This window comes from Echeneis naucrates, chromosome 12, assembly GCF_900963305.1.
Source record: "Echeneis naucrates chromosome 12, fEcheNa1.1, whole genome shotgun sequence".
NCBI lineage: Eukaryota > Metazoa > Chordata > Actinopteri > Carangiformes > Echeneidae > Echeneis > Echeneis naucrates.
The window spans coordinates 2,939,568-2,960,989 of NC_042522.1; the positions used below are offsets into that span (position 1 = coordinate 2,939,568).

Sequence of the window (21,422 nt, forward strand, 5' to 3'; positions counted from 1 at the left end):
ATGTATTTAAAACAGTAGCCAACTATGATATATTGCTCGGGTGCTGTCTTCAGTATGCTAAATGTTTAGTAATCAGATATTTTGCCCCTCATAGTATCATTTTAATATTTCATCACTATCACTAAATCAATGTAAATGCAGCAAATAGATGTAAAGCTTATGTCATTGTGTTTAACAGTCTGTTGTGTTGTTAGTCACAATTCCTCATATAATATGAGCATAAATTATACATAATGGTTTAATTTTAAATGTTTTTTTTTTAAAGCTGCTGAAAGTAGATTTATATTTTGGCTGAAAAAAAAAATCTGTGATACTAGTGAGAACAAAACCTTCGAAACAATGAGTTGACCCTTACTATGAAGGTCTGAGAGTAAGACCTTTAGGTCTAGCCTATTTAGACCCCTTTATCCCTGAAGTAGATCTGGGTGATATGGCTTTTCCGTTCTGCAGAACATGCTTGATAAGCGTGCTAACTTTAGGAGGAGAAAACGTGTTGAAAAGAGAGTCGTTAAAACTGAAATCACTTTTCACTGTTGAAGTTTGATGCTGAACTTTTCCTCTCTGTAAACAGCTATTAATGCTCACATTAGCTATCTACCACATAGCTCATCAGATAAATCCAAAAAAACCCCAGTATACTGTATGTCTAAAGGCACTTTTTGTATTTCCTCTGAAAGTTTAGGATCGCTATATGCCCAACATCAATACTGATAACTACATTCTTACCAAGACCTTCAGTTGCCATCACATATACACATTTACACAATTGATACAATTACCAAGTGATGATAATATTCCAGTAGGAAATAATTCAATCTCTGAGCAGTACTACTTCCTTTTGGGCATATTATATATGTTACACAAGTATAATATAAGTAATACTTATAACTAAGCATGGTTACAAGTGTGTTTGGAAATGTATGAGATACATAAAGATACCACCGGTAATGCATACTGAAAGCAACTAACTGACAATAAAGGGATAACTGTATCACAGTGTCAAAAAACAATTAATATATATATACACAATATTCTAGTTATATTTGGTCAATAGGTATTTTAATTACTTCCTCTTATAAGAGTTTGAGGCAGACATCTCCTTTCTAAGGTTCAGGCAGGAAGTAAAGAGGCCTGATCATGTGACCATCTGCACTAGTCACAAGACATTGGTACAATTTAGGTGAACCTATTCGTTTCATTTAAGACTTGCATTAGCTTACCAACGTTTGAAAAAATTACCAGCAACAATTGCTGATTAAGAGGTCCTTTTTAAAATAATAAAGGTAAGACAGTTACAGAGGCAGCATACAGCTTGCTGTAAATAATGAAAAGTAACGTCAGTGTGTGGCATGAAAACAGATGTGTTGAAGGCATTGTGCAGTGTATCGCTGTCTGGATTAAGGGCTGAACTGTTGCTAAACACCCTTTCAGAAGGCAAACTTGTGACTATATATATATATATATATGCAGTTATTTCTTGGGGTTTGCAATAAAGACAGTCATATGATGGCATTAAAGGATGCCTTGACTGTAACTAAATCAAAGGATTTAACATGCAATTAGCATTGAGATGTTGTAAAAGCATTGTAACGTGACATTTTACCCTACTATGGAGACACAACATTGCTGAAGCCATTGAGAATGAATTTCTCAATGCTTTTTGCTGTAAAACTCATTCCAATATAAGTATTTGTGTGAGTCCCTTAAAGAAGTCAAAAAAATGAAAAATACAGTCCCCAGGAAAATTTGCCTGGCAGTTAGAGATACGTAGTGGATGTCACTTGGACTCTTCTTTATACCACCCAAGTTCTTACCAGCATTCACACTCTCTCCACTCTGGACTGCTGCCGATTTTACAGACCCAGCTGTGATTGGATGAACTTTTGAGGACTGAACCGGCTTTGAGTCTGTGAACTGTCTTTACTTCAGTTTACTTATTTGGTAGCATCACTGTGATTCTAACTGTGGTGTCTGAAGTACAGTGAGGTTATTGTGAAGAGATCAGAGCTCCTGGGTAATCACGGTCCAGACTGAGATGAAACCCAGTGTTATATGCGCCTCCTTTCAGCTGAGTGAATTTGAGTCTTATGATTCCTCTCCCTAAATATACCACATTTAGCCACGAGGCAAACAAATGACAGCAGCCCACAGGTCCTTGTATAGATTTAAAAAGTCCGCATGAGCCGCTGGCTTGGGTGGAGACTCATCTAACACTGAGATTGGTGTACAGCCTTCTTAGATGCAGAATAAGATAAGATATGGATAGAATGAAAAGAGCATGCAATATAATGTAATATAAAAGAAAATATATATTTACAAGATTGACATTGCAGCAAAGTGATCCATATACTTAAAAAGTGACCAGTGTAAAATAATGTACTGCACAACAGTCGTTTCGAGTAGCAGGACATAAACATTACACAGTGACCTGTGTAAAATAGAATATTGCTCAAACAATGGATTCAAGTAACACTGGATATAAATATTGCAGTCTGAGATGGACACTTTTTTTAATAACTTTTATTTATCAAATGCTGGACACACACATAAAGTGCATACAGGAATACAATTTCTTTTATAACATTTTATGAACATAAATGAACAACAACTCTGTCAATTTTTACTTTTATTATCCCGAAGCCCGGTCCTCCTGGTGGGCAGCAGCTCACACAGGTGGTGTCCAGGGTGGGGTGTGTCTTTCAGGATGCTGTTTTCCCTCCGTAGGTGGTGGAGTTGTAAATGTCCTTCGGAGAAAGGAGAGGACATTCTGTGAGCTTTCATGCTGTGGAGTTGACCCTCTGCCGTGCTTTTCTTTCTGCCATTGTGCAGCCTGAAAACAACGGTTAGACAGCATGGTTCAGAATGGACTTTAACGAGTAGTGGTAGAAAGACACAGAGTAGTTTTCCTGAGGACTCTTAGGAAGAGAGAGGGGCCCAGGGGAACCCTGTGGGCCCTAAAGGTATTCAGTGAAGTCCTAAGAAAAAATATTGAAAGAATTTTTGTGCTAGTAATATATATATATATATATATATATATATAATTAAAATGTTCAATGGTTTTTATTCAGTCAGTACTAGTAATAATTTCTTGATCATTGTTATGAACTTGGACTAATATTTCTTGGGATCAACGGGTTAATATAATAGAATGGTATCTGGGTAGGCTGTTAAATCAGTTATTCCTCCTGTCGGACCTTCGGTGGCTGTAACGAAGGCCCGTGTGATTCAAATCAATGTGGGCATGAATTTGAGTTTGACAGCTGTCTTAGCCTATCATATTTCATTGAGTTGTGGGCGGGGCCATAACACGACATCCTCCGGGTATTCGTGAGTACTGAGGAGAGCATCTACTTTATGAGTAAAGCGACCCGCTAAAACAGTCAGTGTCACACCGTGGTGAGGTTGTCTCGTCTTGGTTTTATTTTGTCCTGCCATTTCCTGTTTTATTTTGAAATTCCTAACTCTCCTCTCGTTTCAGAACACTTGCCCTTCCTCATGTATCCTGTGCATCTCCCTGATTACCATTGTTTCCACCTGTTCCCCATTTCTGGGGAACAGGTTTCTGACTTCCCCTTGTCTTGTGCCAGTGTGTTGTCAGTTCATGTCCCACACCAGTGCTACGTCCATGCCAAAGTCCTTGAATAAGTGAATTTTTGTTTGTACTTTCTATACCTGAGTTAGCCCTTTTTCCTATAGCCTTTTCTGTTTCCTCTGCATTAGTGACTTTTTGTTTGTAAATTATTTTTGATAGATTAATGTTCATAGCTTTTGTGTTTTCCTCGTTAAGAGTGATTTTGAGTTCTAGTAGTGTCTTCATTGAATTACCTTGATCCTCTGTGAGTAGCGTGAGTGAGTTTTCTTTTGTTTTATTAGTCAGGTTTTTCCTCCCTGCAGAGTGTTTTGTTTTCCCCTTTTTTCCTCTAGTGTAGAGTTTATACCTCCTTTGGGAGTGATTTTTTTTTCTTGTTTGTTTTTTTTTTTTTTAAATAGAACCTTGTGACATCCCTTTTAGTCAATGTTTCATAGCCCTGTTTCCTTTTTTCACTCGGTTCTGAGATCATTGCTGCCAAGAATAAAGTCTGTCTTACAAACCCTCTGCATCTGAGTCCTGGCCTGACAGTGAATGGAGGGAAGAAAGACAGAAGACGACTTAGGGAGCGGGGAAATGGCGGGAGGTAGTGAAGAACAAGAAGACCGTGTGGCTTATATTTTGGATACTCCTTTTTCAAGATTTCCTTTTCAGGCAAAACTAGATATTATCTGAAAAGATCGACCATCACTTGACTTACCAGGATTGGCGTGAGCTAGCAAGAGCTACCATCTGCATTTTTAAGCTAGCAGCAGCACAAAGTATTCTGTAGGCCTAAACCTACAGTTTTCAGATAGTTTTATAGCCATTAAGGCCAGTGAAAAGTGGCTGAGCATAGCGTACAAAGAGCTTTTGACTTTTGCCATTTCACCTCAGATGGTGTTTGTGTTATACTTTTGGCAGAAATATCAAATCTGAAGGCCCAGGGATTTTAGAAGAGCTGTGCTGTTTGAGTTCCAGGTTAGGTTCTCCTCAGTATGTGTCCCCAGGAATGAGAAGTCTATGACTCTCCGCTTCATCCCTGTTGATTGAAAATCAGTTAATAAGAAACCCACCACTGTGATGTCATCCGCGAACTTGATAGTTCTGTTCGGGTGGGTAGGCTGCAGTTGTGGGTGTAGAGTAGTGGACTCAACATGCACCCCTGAGGTGCGCCAGTCCTGATGGCAAGTTCTGATGAGAGTTGGGGGCTTACTCTTACCTTCTTGGAAAAATTTGTTAAAAAGTCTGCTGCAGATGGATGGATGCAACCTAGGTTCTTTAGTTTGTTCACCAGTCTGTTTGGAATGATCGTATTGAAAGTGTACTTCCCCTGGTGCTCCATGTGTGACAGCGTGATGTGGAGGAGTCGCTATGGCCTCCTCTGTGGACCTGTTTGCTCAATTGCTCCAAGCATTGCTTGATGTAGCCAAGCACAGCTGAGGTGTGTTCTTCAAGATCCTGATGTTAGGGTTAGGGTTAGTCCAGTTGGCTGTTTGGAAGCATTCCAGCACCTGTGTTGAGGAGCCCTTGGGCCAGGTTGTAATTGCCCTCGTCTGTGGAGGAGCTTTTCTATAGCTGGGGGTGTATGCAGGGATAAGGGCTGCTGACATGTGGTCTGATTTTCCTAAGTGAGGTACCTGTTTACTTCTGTAGCCTAGGCCCTGTTTCGTGCATTCTCTCCCCCTGTGGCACACGTGATGTGCTTGTGAAATCTGGGGAGCCCGGTTTTAAGGTCTTTGTGGTTAAAGTCACCCATATCTAAATGTATGGCCTCAGCGTGAGTGTTTTGTTGTTTACTGATGGCTTTATGTAGGTGGCTAAGTGCTGAACTGACATTGGCACTGGGTGGTATGTATAAAGCAGTTACCATGTCTGCAGGAAACCCGCGCAGCAGATATGTGGGCCTGCATCAAACAGTAATATACTCCACATCAGGGGAGCAGAAACTGTCAGTGGCATAGGAGTTATAGCACCAATTCCAAGATATAAAAATGTATAACCCCCCACCTTTGGTCTTTCCGGACTCACTCATTCTGACGTGGTGATGTGCGTTTGGTTTGCCTGCCGGTTGCTAACATTCTGACTGTTAAGTGCATTCACTGTATGTCGTAATTCAAACAAAACAGGGACCCACTACAGAAACGGGATACGCACACTGACCACGAGCAGCAAACCTTTCTTTTTCAGAAGGAAAAATATGTAAGATTTACGAACAAAAGTATTTAATGTTTTTCACTTTTATATGTGTAGTGTCTTTGAACATACAAATTAGGAACTACAATAATAAGAATAGGGGTGGCATAGTAGTTGTAGTAGTACAAGCAGGTTGCAGGTTCAGTTCCCAGCCTGGGGCCTTTCTGTGCAGAGTTTACATCTTCTTCCCATTCTTCCGTGGGTTTACTCTCGGTACTCTGGTTTGTGTGTGAATAGTTGTTGGTCTGTCTGTCTCTGTGTGTTGGCCCTGGGATGGCCTGGTGACCTGTCCAGGGTGACCCCACCCTCACCCAGAGTGAGCTGGGATTGTCTCCAGCATCCACAGCAGCCCAACAGATCAGCGGTAGAAGATGAATGAACAACAAGAAGAATAATTTTTTTCATAACTGACTATGTGACTTTTGCTGTGTGGTTATTTCATCATTGAATCTGATACTTCTGTGTTTTCATTGTAGATCATCAAAAGAATGATTGAAAATGACGCCATTGTTTCAGTTTGTTTTCACACTGCTCTTTTTCACAGCAATTTTGAGCTGTAATGCAATGTACACTGTCTCTCCTGCTCTCTCATACTCACACATACAAATACACACTCTCTCACCCACCTCCTCTCATGTTCTCACTTACACACAGTCACTATTTTCCCAGAAAGTCATTTTCTGGTCACTGACCCTGTGATCCCCATAATTCATTATTCATGTGACTTTTTTCAGGCACACCCTAACAATGAAAGTATAAAACTTGGGCTACATGTGCCATTTGTGTGTGTCTGTATGCTAACCAGCATCTCTGTGTGTTTTTCTCAGGTTTATTGCAGTAATCACTATGACTGATGGGGACTATGACTACCTTATAAAACTCCTGGCCTTGGGGGACTCAGGCGTGGGGAAGACCACCTTCCTGTATCGATACACAGACAACAAATTCAACCCCAAGTTCATCACCACAGTCGGCATCGACTTCAGGGAAAAGAGAGTGGTGAGCTCTGATCTGTGCTTGTTAATGACAAATTCCACATATTGTTGTTCCTAGTTTTGAACCCAGCTAATCCATTTTAAATTTAATCTCGAGTGGATGTCAATTTTCTCATAGAGGCTTGGTTTCCATAGTTACCCTGGTATTTTCCCTTGGATTCACTTTTCATAAAGTGGGTCAGGTTAGGTCAGGGTGTTCTCCCTCAACAGCTGAGTCACACTCAGCAAAATCAAGCCTGCGTCATGTCCAGCAGTAATCTGGGATGGATAACCTGTGAAAAGATTCAGGTTCACCTTTTAGTTTCTATGGTGTTCATGAATAAAATGCACATGGAGCTCTATAGACCGTAGCTTCATAGACACGTATGCATCAGAGCAATGGTTTCTAACATAAAAAAAAGTCTACTTTTGGGTGCTCAGCCACAGGTTCTGGTTGGTTTGGTTATCAGCAGTTCATCCAAAGAGATTCTTATGCCATGTACTGTACACATTGAAGCTGGAGGAATTATGTATCAAGATAGACCGTCCATCCATCCCGTGCTCATTGATGGCCTAATGACATCTCAAACACTGAGCTTCCAGCCAGAATGACCTAAGAAGACTTTATTTCCCTTTGTAACACCTAATGCTTCATTGTGGATGACAGAAATCCGCTTTTAGTGTGTTGTGGATTTTATAGTTAAAGCAGAAGGATTTTATGGATTGGATGAACTGAACTACCACTATAAACACTCCCTGATAGTTATCAGACTATGTCCAGGACTCTGTGAATCAGCGAGGGGCGAGGTCTGGTTTGGCCGCATTGGTCCTGTGCTGCCATCTGTCTTTAAGGTCAAACCCAGTAATAAATGATTTTATCCACAAGCAACAGTTGAGTGTTCAGTTCAGGGCTGTCACTGGCTCTGGGCTTTTATTTACTTTGAAGCCCAATGTGACTCCTTGTTTTTTCCTTTGAGCAACTACAACTGAATTGTTATTGTAAATTGCCAGCTGCTGTTAGAATATCTGAGAAAACACGCAACAATACTTTTGTAAAGTCTCTTTCTTGCATATATGGTTTAAGAGTACAGTAAGATTCATTAGTTTATTTTTTATGCCTGTTCTTGCATTTCACTGCAGAATTTAAAGGAGGGTTTAGAAATAAATGAGCTATTTGTAGGTTTCACTACTGATACATAGTTCAATTTAGGTAAAACATTGTGAGTTGAGTTCATCATTAAACTTCATTTCTTTACCCATCAACAGCTGTGTCCAGAGCTTGTTTTACTCCTCTTTCTATCACTTCTGACGTGAGCATGCTCACCAGCTAGTCAAGTCCCAGTCAGACTGTGTCATCATTTTCTTATACCAAGTCAAAGCAGTGTCCGGTCTGCAATGAGGATGTGATAAGGTATAAATGTAAAAGCAACAATGGTGGAAGCTCTTGGCGAGGTAGTAAACAACTGGAGTGCTAATGTTGGCTATGCAGCCATAGCAAAGCTCACTGGTTCACTGTCATGTTCAAGGTTAATTTATCGTCATTTGCATGTTTGCACTAAAAACAAAATTTGTATTCAAGTCAGGAAATGTACAATATAATAAGTAAAAACAAATCTATGAAATAGTCTACAATAATTAATATATACAAAGTGTCAAATGGAGTTCACCGGTCTGAACTGGTTGAAGGTGAACGGATATCATCAATTTTCAAACAGTCATGATGGCCATGATAAATGCTTATCAGCCAAAGTCAGAGGTGTGAATCACACCTAATGCTTCCTGCAGAGACACAATCACAACCAGCTGCGGCACACAAAAGTTCATCTGTACAGATCTATCTGTCTGCATCCAACTTCCGGGTTCCTTTAATGGTGGATTCATTTTCAGAGACAAACAACCGGTCACACTCAGACCTACGGACAATTTATAGTCACCATCAGGGGTGATTCTATGATCAGAGCTTTAGGGGTGCTGAGCACTCAGAGTGCAGGCCAGCCAGGCAAGATAAAGTTCACTGTTTTGTACATTTTAACAAAATTTTGGATCATCATTCCCACATTTGTGAAAGAAAAGCATAACAAAACATTTGGGGTAGAGGAAACACTGAGACTAAACCAACAAATGTAAGAAAACTTATTTAAATGCTGAGCTACAGCAAGAGGAATGGATTGGAATCACTCACTCATCTTCATCCGCTCTATCCGTATCCAGGTCGCGGGGCTGCCAATCCCAGCTCACATCAGGTGAGGGGCGGGGTACACCCTGGTCAGGTCGCCAGTCCATCACAGGGCCAACACACAAAGACAAACAGAGACAAACATTCATTTCAGTGAAATGGACAAAAGAACTTTTCAGAAAATTCAGACACTGCCTGGACGTAGAGACCACAGAACAAGGTGTCTGAACAAGGTTGTGTAATATTCCTGGTATGAAATCAAAATGACTGTCAACAGGACAGCGAGGTGTAAGTCACATTTCTCATGCAGGCAGTGAACTCATTCTATCTTTTAACATTGATGATGAAACAAAGATGTTCCAAAGGCAACACATTTGGTGTGCCTTGCTCTTGCTTGTGGTGAAAATCAGATTCAATCTGAAGTGACCACAACCACTGAGGTGATGGTGTGTTTATATGGCATAGAAAGGATGCACAAACTGTGAATGTGTTCATGCAGCTTTTATTTCACCTGTCATCAAGAGCCACGGTGTACTACCATTAACAATGACTCCTCCTTCTCAGGTGTATACAGCATCCAACCCCAATGGAATGACCACAGGGAAAACCTTCAAGGTTCATCTTCAGCTCTGGGACACAGCTGGACAGGAGAGGTAGGACTGCATCTTATTTTCTCTCCAGCTGGATCATAATTAGGATAATGGGTTGTCTTTTTATGAGTTGTGATCAACAACTATATGTTGATTATTTTTTCTTCCACAACTCTAAAAGTCTAAAACTGTGTTCCAGTTGAACACATTCTATCCCAGAGCAGCTGAGAGCTGAATTAAAAGGTGAAAGCTGCAGTCCTTCTCATGGTCATTAGTTGATAACCCAGTCCAACCCATCCGTCAACAATGTAAATATGTCTGGTGTAGGGCGAGGCAATATGGAACAAAATCCTGTCACGATATTTCATATCACTCGATATCGATTGTTGATATATCACAATATAAATCAAATCACTGTTTCTGTTCTTTTTTGCTCTTATTTGAGATGTGAAGAAACCACATTAATATTGGTTTAAATATTATTTATTTTCTATCAGAAGTTAATCATATGAAATGTACTACAGACCTTATAGAACTGTATTTCAAATAAATACAATTATTATATAATAAACTAAAATCTTAATTCTGACCAGCCAGAAGCTTCAAGTGTTACAGGAGAGCACAAACAAATTGACAACTAAATTCTTTGGTCAAATACAAAAAAATAAAATAGGTCATACAAAATAGGAAAGTCTCAATTCTGACCAGTCAAAAACTCGACACAATTTGCGGTGCACACTACTCTGCTTGTTGTCGGACCCTTTTTTTGTCGGACCTTTCTTCTCAACAATGTTGAGGCCACCAAACACAAGCACCACCTCACCACTGGGGCCCAGGCCCTCGAAGCCATGCCCTGATCTGTGAAAATGTCCCTTTTACTGTGCTTCTTCAATCCCTGTTGAGGAATCATTACCCTGCACCGTGATCTTGTTACCCTCCAAGATTAAGATTGGAGGGAAGGAGAGGAGGGTGGGGGGAAGTCAGAGGACTGCAGCACACCTCTGTCCAGCAGCCTACACCGATGCACCCATCCTGAAGCGTCCCTCAAGGTGTGGTGCATTAAAATCTTGTGTAGGGTGAATGTGATGTGCTTATCTGTGGTTGTGAGCAGTAATGTAGTGGTGGGTGGAGCGTGATGTAAATGCGGATTAGGAGGCAGGCAAGTGTGCCCCACAGGTGGGGTGCGGAGCCCGAGGGAATCCAGAAGTCCCCCAACCGGACTCTGCTCCCAGGTGCAGCACAGCAGCAGGGGCACAAACTCAAACAGGTGGCCTGTGTGTGTCGGGCGTGCAGGTCTGGCATCATGGTCCTCTGCCCCTACAGGCACTTATCCCAGGTCCGCCTTCTGGGGCTCCCAGGGGGTCTCTTCAGTCGGTGTGGTACCTCTGGCTCGTCTGGGGGATGGAGGTTGGGGTCCAAGGTGTGTGAGTTCGGTGGCGGATGCTGGTGGTGGGGGGGTACTTGGGGTCGGCGTGGGGCCCTCTGTCCTGCTCTGGTGTGCGCTTGCTTGCTCACCGTCGCCCGCCTACAACACTGGTGACCGCAGCGCGCCCTGTGGCTGTGGTCGCTTGCTGATCTTGGTACCTCACATGCATCAGGGTGGTGGGCTCCTCTTTTGAGACATCTTCATCTATCTGGACTCCCATCTCCCCACATCTCCACATAAACCCTCTGGACTCTCTTAATCCCTCACCCCACCAGCTCCTACCAGCACCACCTGCTTCCCTTCTCCTGTCCTCTTTCCACATCTTCTCCGTCCTTTGTTCCCCCCTGTATTCACTGAGGTGTAGCACTGCCCTCCCTGCCACATAAAGCTCATTCCACTCTAAAGATCACAAACTAGCTTCCATGGGGGGCTGGTTTCACAGGAACGCACTGAAATAATAAAATATGTAGCTGCAAGATTATAACTGCATCAAACTTCATACACTGTTGACACCCTGTGGTGTTAAATTATGAGAACAAATGCAGACAAAAAAAACAACAACGAAAAAACAAAACTAATAAGTGGTGTATGTGGCCAAAAATACCAAATTGGCTGAAGCAGCTGTATGGTGTTGGGCCAGGGGGGTTAACTGATGAATGTCAAGTAATCTGGAAATAAAGCATCTGAGAGAGTGTAAGAAACTGTCCTAAGGCAGAGACACATACACAGATAGCACACAATGCTAGAAACAGAAGGACAGAACCATAACATTGCTGTAAAACTGGATTTATATAGCTGTCACTAAGCTATTTATCTTCTTTTCTGGTTGTTGGATGTGGCTACATGAAGAAGCATAACTCTGAGATATGTGCTGACGTCAAGCTGTCTTTAAATTTCAGCATTGCAGTCAGACACTTGTGTCATAGATGTCGTCTTAGATGGTTCTGTGGGTAAATGTTACTTTGCAACCTTCGATCTAATCGAAATGGAGAGTTTTCAATGGCCTTGGTCACAAGTAAAGGAACATGTCCTTCAAAAAAATTCCGGAATGGTAACACAATGTTGAGTTTAGAAAACTGAACAAACTGAACACTGAATTCAGAAAATTCAACAAGATGTTCTTCCAAGAAAAAGTGGCCTGTATAAAATGAAACCCTGTGGTTCTTCTGGCACATTTAAATATTTACATATTAAACGCACGCTGAATCACCACTCTGTGTACAACCATGGATTTTTCTTGAAACTCAGGGGGAGCAATGTTGCTTTTCCAATCAGTCTCATGTTTTGCAAAAACTCAGATATGGCAAATCCAATTCGCAGTGGCTTAGCAGGTCTCTATCTGTGATGGTGTGGATTGGGGTTTTTTCGTGTTGGTCTATGGGCCTTCCTCTCTTTGTATGTGTCAATCATGTCTGTGTTGCGTGGGCTTCAATTGGAATTGGGATTTATCTGTTGGATCTGTGTACAAAGGTCTGATGAGTCAGAGCAGAATGACTCGTCATTTTTATTTCATTAATTCAGAGAATTATCCTATATATATCCTAATTGTGTAAATATCCAGGTTTTCACCGACTTAACAGTTGTGATCATTTAATTCAACATCTGAAGTCAATATTCCACCCATATGATCAGCTCATGTAACTGTGTCGAGGAACATAATTACACACACATCCAAATAATTCAATATATCAACAGTCATTGGGGGTTAAACCAATCACTAAAATGACTTCAGTACTGAAACTATATCATGTAACATCTGACCTGTGCTATACTCTACCCTGGTTGTATGGTCTATTATCCTCTTAAAAGTATCATCATTTTAAAAATGGACATCTAATTGTCCTGAAAACTTGAAAAAAGAGACATAGACCATAAACCCATGAGAAACATGAGGAGTAGGGTCATTTTATAATGACATCTATATGACTGTGATGAACTTATTTGCAGATTCAGCAGTGAGTAATTCCCTTTGCTGTTGTGTTTATCAGCCATCTGGTCAAATAACATCATTATTCACTCATTTTAAGCTTTGTTTGGGTCTTCACCAGTGTAGATGTTAAATGTTAAAGTAATTTCACCATCTAGCTGTAAGACATATCTGTTGTTTCACGTTGGCAAATTATCTCTAATTCAGTAGAATATGGTGTCACATGGACTGCCGTTGCCCAAACCAGCTGAGCCTCACAGCTGTCATCTTTGCTCAGGTCTTTGTTCAAATGGCGAAGACCCTATTATATTATATTATATTATATTATATTATGTGGATGTTGTGCAATGGTACTAACCTAAGGACTTTACAATATTATATTGTGTCATTGTGTATTTAGTTTTTGCTCGCTTGCACATTCCAGGTTCCGCAGCCTGACGACAGCGTTCTTTAGAGACGCCATGGGGTTCCTGCTGATGTTCGATCTCACCAGCCAGCAGAGCTTCCTCAATGTCAGAAACTGGATGAGTATGTTGTGGAGGGTCTTTTTCTGCTTCTGCTATCAAAATTCTCCAAGGGATGTAAACATGAAGTAAGGGGAAGTTGTAACAAAGCTGTAAGTCTCATGAAGAAAACATAAAATAAACCAGAAGTAAGCGACACCAGTTGATTTTTTTTTTTTTTTTTCACCGCCAGTCCCCTGACAAACTGTTACACAATTTTCAATACTAGTTTTATGCCACATTTATTTGCTGTTGGTTTTTTCTCTGTGTGCATCCCCAGGCCAGCTACAGGCCAATGCCTACTGTGAGAATCCAGATATTGTGTTGGTGGGAAACAAAGCAGACCTTGCCGACCAGAGGGAGGTCCAGGAGAAACAGGCCAAGGAGCTAGCAGATAAATACGGGTATGTTTGTTTTTCATATACAACATTTTAATACTTAGAATATTGAATATACTGACACACTGTGACATTGTAAAGTCTCTGACATCACACAGGGAGCTTCAGATATAACAAAAGAAAGCAGAAAGCAGACCGTGGTGACTGACAAATGACTTACTGGTCAACAAGTGCAAAAGCATTTCCTGGTGCCATTGCAGCCAGTTACAGCCTCAGTCTGATGTTGCCGTGCAAGTTCCAGGAAGTAATAAATTGTGGTGAACTCTGGGAAACTACATACAATACATCCATAAACAGAGATTGATATCCATCCATCCATCCACCCAGCCAGCCAGCCCTTTTCTGTTGTGTATCTGAGAGTCATGCTGCAGCAGGCTACGCAAGATATCCCTGACCCCTGACATACGTCAACATTTTCACTTGAACAACATTAAAGGGACCAATTACATCACTTTCCTTCACATATCACCTAGCAATACCATGACCTACATGACTGAGTAACTTAAATTATGAAATAGATCATTAATACACTTTATTGACATGACTTTATGAACATGCATTGAAATAAAGGCATAGAAATAGTCCTGCATGTTTTCGATGTTGCCTGCTCCAACACACTGATTCAAATGATCAGCTTGTCATCAAGCCCAAACTCATTTGAATCAGGTTTGTTGGAGCAGGACAGTAGCTCCCCAGGACCAGAGTTAGAGACCTCTGGTCTACACAATGTTTTCACTGATACAGAAATTCATCTTAAAGTGGAGGATATTGTTTTTACAAGGTCAGGAGGGTGAGGTTAGCAACTATTGAGTTATTAAATATTATGTCTTCTTGATGCTGACAGGATCCCATACTTTGAGACAAGTGCAGCGACAGGAGCAGAGGTGGACAAGGCAGTGATAACACTGTTGGACCTGGTCATGAAGAGGATGGAGCAGTGTGTCGACAAGCCACCTGCCGAGCCCGCCAATGGGAATGGGGCCACAAAGCTTGGTGAAGCACAGCCCAATGAGAAAAAATGTGCATGTTAGATATAGAGGTGGATCAGGGAAAGAACAGTTGACACGCCTCCATTATCTTTCTTTCCTACTTGTCACATTCCCTCCATCTTTTATTTTCATCCTACTGTCATCTTGGATGCATGGTTTTTTGTCTTCTTCGCTCTTTCCTTTTTGCTTTAAAACCTACCTTTTAACCATCAGCTCAACTCTTCCTTTTCTTTCCAAAGTGTCTGCCCCTCTGGCAATGAAACAACCATAGCCCCCTCTTGTGGATGTTAAAGATACTAAGCCACAGCCTGTTAAGGAAGTGAAAACAGGAGGGGAAGGTTTCATTAGTCTCAGACATAAGATGTGCCTCGTTTAAAACATGCAGCCTGGGAATTAAGCTCTGCATGCTCCCACTTAATCTGTGGTTTGAAAGATTTAAGTGGCACTAAACAGTCAAAACAGATCTTTACAGATCATTTAGTTTTTAATGCTTTGGCATTCTTATCTTTTCATCACTTTGTGTGAGTGGAAAGCTTTTATCTCCTGTTTCGACTGACAGCCCTGTCTGGGCAATAAAGAGGTCAGGCTGTGTAGCTGTATACATTTTGCCTTTTCATCTGGACCAGGCTGAACAACTGTGTGTGTTTCTGATCTGACCTTTTTTCCCCTTTTCACATAGTATTCTTTGCTGTACCCATATTTGCCCAGAATGCCATTTTTCACATCAGCTTTGTGTGGTTCAGTAGTGCCACAAATGTTGATGATGTTGAAAACAATTCAAATGGTGATGGCTTTTTTTTTTTTTTGTTTGTTTGTTTGTTTGTTTTTATAATAAGTGACAGTGTTTGTTCGACACCTTGTTGATCATGGCTGTGATAGCTGACAGCTGAGAGGGATAAAGGCTACTGGACTGTGTACACTCACACCCTTTGCCAATGTCCATGTAGCAGCTAATGTAGCTAGCCACCCTAACCCAGTAATGTTAGCAGGGGCTACAAGCCACAGGCTAATATGCACAAGGGTGGTTTTGGACTATTCTAGAGTGAAGATAGTTGACAGTGAGCATGGTTAGCACATTTACTCTACTGCTTTGTGTTCAAGATTGATGTCACTGCATGTTGCGTTCTTTTCCAACATTTTAAGTTTTCCCTAAAAGTGCCCTCATCTGTGTTTATATTAGACTTTTAATACAAAAAGAAGTTTCACATGTATAACATATAGTGCTGGTTTTTATGTTTACCTCTTTTTTTTTGACATTCAGTAACATTACATACTGTCAAAGCATGTTGGTCTCTTGGCTCAATGCGGTTTCGCTGGATAAATATGGGTACAGCATATTCATGTGAAAAGGAGGAAAAAAGAGCTTAAATTTTATATAACTGTAGAGTATGAGACTTTCAAACGGATCTACTGCCTTGGTGTTTAAAGCATGATTTCACTGTGGAAGGTTAGATATTACCTCTGTTTGAGTTTGAGACAAGTCAGTTAAACTTGTTGCACTTGGTGTCCATTGTCGTCATGACTTACTCACATTTAACTGAAAACAAAACTTTAATTCAGCCTAAAACAAAACATTGTGTTCTGAAGATACAACAAACAACACTTTTGACTCAGTTATAGTTGCACTAATGGATGTGAATGGAGTTGACAATAATTGTTCCCAATCAGAATCATATTTTATGATGAATGAATATGATTATGAAGCTTTCTTAGAATGAAAAATAAAACAAAAATCAGGCAACATTATATTTTGAGCAGATATAGTTTGTAGTTCATAGTTGTGGTGTGTCCTTTTATCTCTTTAACAGATAATCCACCAGTGAAATATTGCTTTAAGGCCCTACACATTAATAATATTATAGGAGTATCAACCAATTATTTATATTTAAAGAATTTTAAAATGTAGAATATTATCTCGGATGTAATATGTTGTGCTGTTTGTCATATATTTCTTCTTTAGTTGTTGGTGTTGTCCATTTGGAGCAAATGATCTCAACAGGATTTGCATTTGTGATATACTTTTGGATTGCTTCGGTGCTCCTCCAGTGTCGAATTCTCCCCAAATTACACATTTATAGACATAATTTGTCTTTAACCTAAGGAGGACATACAATAGAGTTTGTTAGCTTTACTTTGAACCAAGTTTTCCATTGAACAGGGGGTTTGGAGAAAATCCAGTTATATCATGGCATCCTGAAACTCTGCTCCATTATGAAAGTATGCATATTTGCACCAAGATGCTATGCCATTGATTGAGTTGCCAATTAGATGGAAATCCTTTGTAAAATAAAGTTTATTTAGTTGAAATGAGCTTTGGTCCAGAGATCATCTCTTTTGTTTGAAGTGCATCTCAACAATTCCCCTCTTATAAAGTGACACTTTGATCTGCCTTAAAAACATGACACAAGTTAAGGTGCACCAGAAACAAGAGAAATTATCTCTAACTGTTGTCATTACTGCCGATCACCTGCTGCCACTTACACCTGATTTCGCTGTCATTGTGCCACTTATGTATAGTATATAGTATAGTTTTAGACAACTGCAGTTACGATGAAAAACAATGTTGGCAAGATGCCTAAAAACTGGTATTAATTATGTACTTGTGGCCAATTATGGTAGGTTGAAACAATGTAGAGCTTTACCTTGTTCTCACGCACATTTAATCTGACACTGTGTAAAATGACCACAAGAGAAAAACTTCACAGACTTCACAAATTAAAAACTGTGTTTCGTTTTTGTTCTTTTGTTCGTTTAAAAGTCAAAATGAAAAGATCTCAGTGCCATGTTCAACAATTATGTTGGAGATAAGATAGACAGAGCTGTCGCACATTATAACAACCTCGCAGTTATTTAGAAGCATAATATCGACAATGTTCCCTGAAAATATCGTCTGTTTGCTCCATTTCAGTTGACTGCTTGCTTACTTTGAAATGTAGGTAGGTGTCATCTGATTTGTAGAATCGTGTACAGGTTAGGTTGGCCCATTATATCTTTTTTTTGTCTAAACATACAGCACAGCACATAGATATTGATCATCCCCTCTGCTACAACGTGGAGCAAGTGTTGTTGGAGTGTAGCATGTGTATATCTGTATAATTAAGGTTTGAATCTTCAAGACAGTTAAAGCAGCAGTTGAAATGAAACATTTTGGCCACTGGGAGGAAGTGGAATTAGCTGAAAACAGCACTGACAAATCTGTGTACATTTACCTGCCAAGTCTTGCATACGGTGTTCGACTAAAAGCAAATTCCATCAACCTCAGTCAACAATGGCCCGAAACGCTCTGCCACCTATTTAAAATGTACGGACATTTTATCCGTCATTATTGCTTTAAACTGCTTCAAAACATAGCTTTAAAATGTCTTACAGATAAGTTTAAAAATCTTTCATTTCAGTTCTTGTAAAGGTAGTTTTTTGTAAATCTGGAATAAAGACGAAAAAAAAAAAAAGGTTAGTTGCCAATAAATGTCATGCAGCCTTACTGATCGAGATGACTGGCAACAAATTTAGTATTTCTTTATTTTACTTTTTTTCTATGACGGCACTCAAATGAATCCCAAATGATGTACACAAAAGTTCAGATGAAGCAGTCAAGCATAAACAGCACCAAATTCACAGTAATGATTGGCACTAACTTTCACATTTGAAATTTGTGGAGTCTAAATGCCCTGGATGCCTTGCTTCCCAGATGGACAATTTGCTTTGACATCTTCAACCAATGCCTTTGAGTTATGACAATCTCTTTAACTTCTGCTCATCATATTGAATTTTATTTAAATTTGTAGAATTATGTAATTTGCTTTCTTCAATGACATTTACTTCAGTCTTAACATGTAAGCACGTCTTTCATGAACCTCCTCAGTCCTTAATGTAGTTTCTGAATTCACTTTGAAAGTTTACAATATTTGAAGAGTCATGCTGTGCCTGTTTTTAACCTTCTATAATCTTCTCTCTGACCCTCTGTAAAATTTGTGAGCTACTGAGTATTTTAATGCATTATTGATAGATTGATAGAAAACAGAGGCAAAAGTTCTTATGTTGTTTTTTTGCTCATTATTTCAAAACAATTCATCAATCCAAGTACCTCTCAGAGCTTTTATTTTTGGAAATCCTGTGTGTGAATTCTCTCTGATGCCTGCGATTTATACACGTTTGTTCTGTTTTCACTGTGTGTATCAATGCCTGTGTGTGTTTGTTGGGTTTGTTGCACTGTTTGCATGTTTGACACTAAAAGAATGGAATGACCTGTGATGCGTTTAGTGTTTATAATGCGAGAGCTGCAAATAAATCTCCATGTTTGTTTATATCCTTTGGTTATTTTCTCCTGTGGACTCTGTTTTAAGTGATGCAAATGATAAGCACTTGGTTGAAACAAAATCTAAGAAGCTAATCTAAGCAGTAACAGCAAGGCGTTTCTGTGCTGGTGAATTAAATTTATCCCAAATCATGATGCTAGTTATGTCTGAAGATACAGCAATACTTCTACTGCGCCAATTAAAGGATAAAACTCAATGAATGATACACTTTATTTTGGTATAATAAGTGTAATCTCGAGGCCTTAGCCTTTCATATAAGGATAAGCAACAAGACCTTTGTCAGGGGCTTTATATGTGACAGGTGGTATGAAGGAAAAGGTAAAAATATAACAAAAGGATACAGATAACTAAGAACTTAACCACCTTTTTAAGAGCAGCTTTATTGTTGTAGCTGTATCTGTTTTAAGTGCAAATAAATTAGTATTAGAACTTCAATTTGCATCTTTATATGAGTGGTTCGTCCCATTCCTTAGTCAGGGTCTTTATGTTGCAAAACATTATACCCAGTCACAGCTAGAAAAGTTAAGTGATAACGGTGGTAATTGTGGTGTTTCCAGTTAGCCTAAGTATGCTAACAGTTGGAGCTTGTTGTAGAGCAACAAATTGTAATGGATTTACCAAAACCACACTTTTGTCATCATGCAAGAACACTAGCATTACTCTAAAGTTAAAGGGTTTCAACAAAAACTAGTCAATACATTTAATCTATCATAACATCAGTCATTATACGTGTAAGATATTAACTGTCCAACAAACAGAAAACCATGATGGGACATCATTAAGGGGATGCCTTGTTGTGATACTTACCAGACCATAATTTTCACCAAACTATTCAAACCTTATTCTTTGGTTTGGCTTATTTTCGGCATCCAGGTGAAGCATCTGTTATATATATTATGTTAGAGACACTAGGTAGTAAAATGAGGTGGGTTTATTGGTGAGTAATCATTGCCTCGGTAACCACCAGGGAACGCCTCGGAGAATGAGAAAGTTCAACCTGCCTCGGGAGCTGCTGGTCATTTTCTACACCGTCATCATCCAGTCTGTCCTCTGCGCTTCCATCACTGTCTGGTTTGGATTGGAAATTGGAAATTTGGATTTGGGGGAAAGGAACCCTGAACTCAGAGTTCAGGGGTAGGCTCATAGTTTGTTGAACCTCCTTTCTGAAATAGACTCCTGGACCCTGATCTGAACCTGGCATCTAGAGACCCATCTTTTCCAAAATAATAGATTGCATTTAGTGCCACAAATTAGCATGAACCTGCCTCAGCCCGCAGAGAGGTACCCCTTCTCTGACCCTCCACTCAGGCTGACCTGATAACGCTATCAGCCAGTCAAGATATGCATGAAAATGTTCTTCTCTTAGTTCATTTGTTTGTGTGCTCTGATAGAGTCTTGGTGGAGTTCTGGGGAAGTTCTGAAGAGGAGAGCTTCCCCAGGAGACCTGATGAAGCAATAACAACCACAACAGAAAAGAAACTCAGAAGTCAGAATTTAGCCGCTAAGCTACAGGGGCTAAGTTCCAAGTTGAAGCTGAAGCTGCTGGAGACCAGAACAAGTTTGGCAGCACGGAACTCAGCCTCCAGCATCTCGAGTTGCCGTGGTAACCAGGGCTGCTTGTGCTGTTCGTGGCTCCAGTCTGTTTTCATCAGGACAGAGAAGGATAATTCCAAGCCAAGCCAATCGCACGAAAGACAACACTGCTGCTGAGGACCAGTCTAGCTTGGGAGGCCACAACGAAGGACCTCAACGTGGCTGCTTTCGTCGGACATCTGCTCTTTTCATGGCCAGTTGATTCGTCTACCAAAGTAAGGTGGTGTTTATCTGCTTCCCCAGCGGGTTGTTCTGAGTGGTGAGAGGCATGGATATTAGACAACAGTGAACCAAATTTTAGTTTTAGAGCTCTCCTTCCTCAGACAGACTTCCCCTTGTATTGTGATAAACGATCTGCCATTCATTCGCCCAAATCCCCAAGGATAACCAGCCGCTTAATTATCATTGTTATATCATGCCATTCCATTTACATATCCAAGCTCACCTGTTTCACCTTGTTTATGATTTGATTTAGACCTGTATTTAATGAGCATGTTTTATTTCCATTTTTTTTTATAAATAAAAAAACCCATAAATTAAGCCATTGTTACACTCCTTCCTTCAGTAATTGTTCTTAAGTCAATCCACAGTAAAGAACATTCCTTACATATAGATATATACAAAGTTTCCACCAGTGCTGTAGAGCCCTGGACTCTCAGGTACATCCATGTATGCTGTTGGCGACGCTATGAATGACTGAATGGATACTCAATTCTACTCATTTCATTAACAAACAAACAAATAAATTGAATTTCATTTTCATGTC

At 40.1% G+C, this 21,422-nt stretch overlaps 1 protein-coding gene across 3 annotated transcripts in view; it reads left to right on the forward strand.

The window, feature by feature from the left end:
• rab27b (RAB27B, member RAS oncogene family) overlaps positions 1-18,220 on the forward strand; it is a 33,708-nt gene extending 15,488 nt beyond the window's left edge. For all 3 annotated transcript variants that reach the window (XM_029516514.1, XM_029516515.1, XM_029516516.1), the window contains exons 2-6: positions 6,592-6,763; positions 9,479-9,567; positions 13,282-13,385; positions 13,641-13,764; positions 14,603-18,220. In XM_029516514.1, the coding sequence (XP_029372374.1) occupies positions 6,611-6,763; positions 9,479-9,567; positions 13,282-13,385; positions 13,641-13,764; positions 14,603-14,789 (657 nt within the window). In that variant the 5' untranslated portion in view covers positions 6,592-6,610 and the 3' untranslated portion in view covers positions 14,790-18,220. The remainder of the gene's footprint in view (positions 1-6,591; positions 6,764-9,478; positions 9,568-13,281; positions 13,386-13,640; positions 13,765-14,602) is intronic.
• The last annotated feature ends 3,202 nt before the right edge of the window (positions 18,221-21,422 follow it).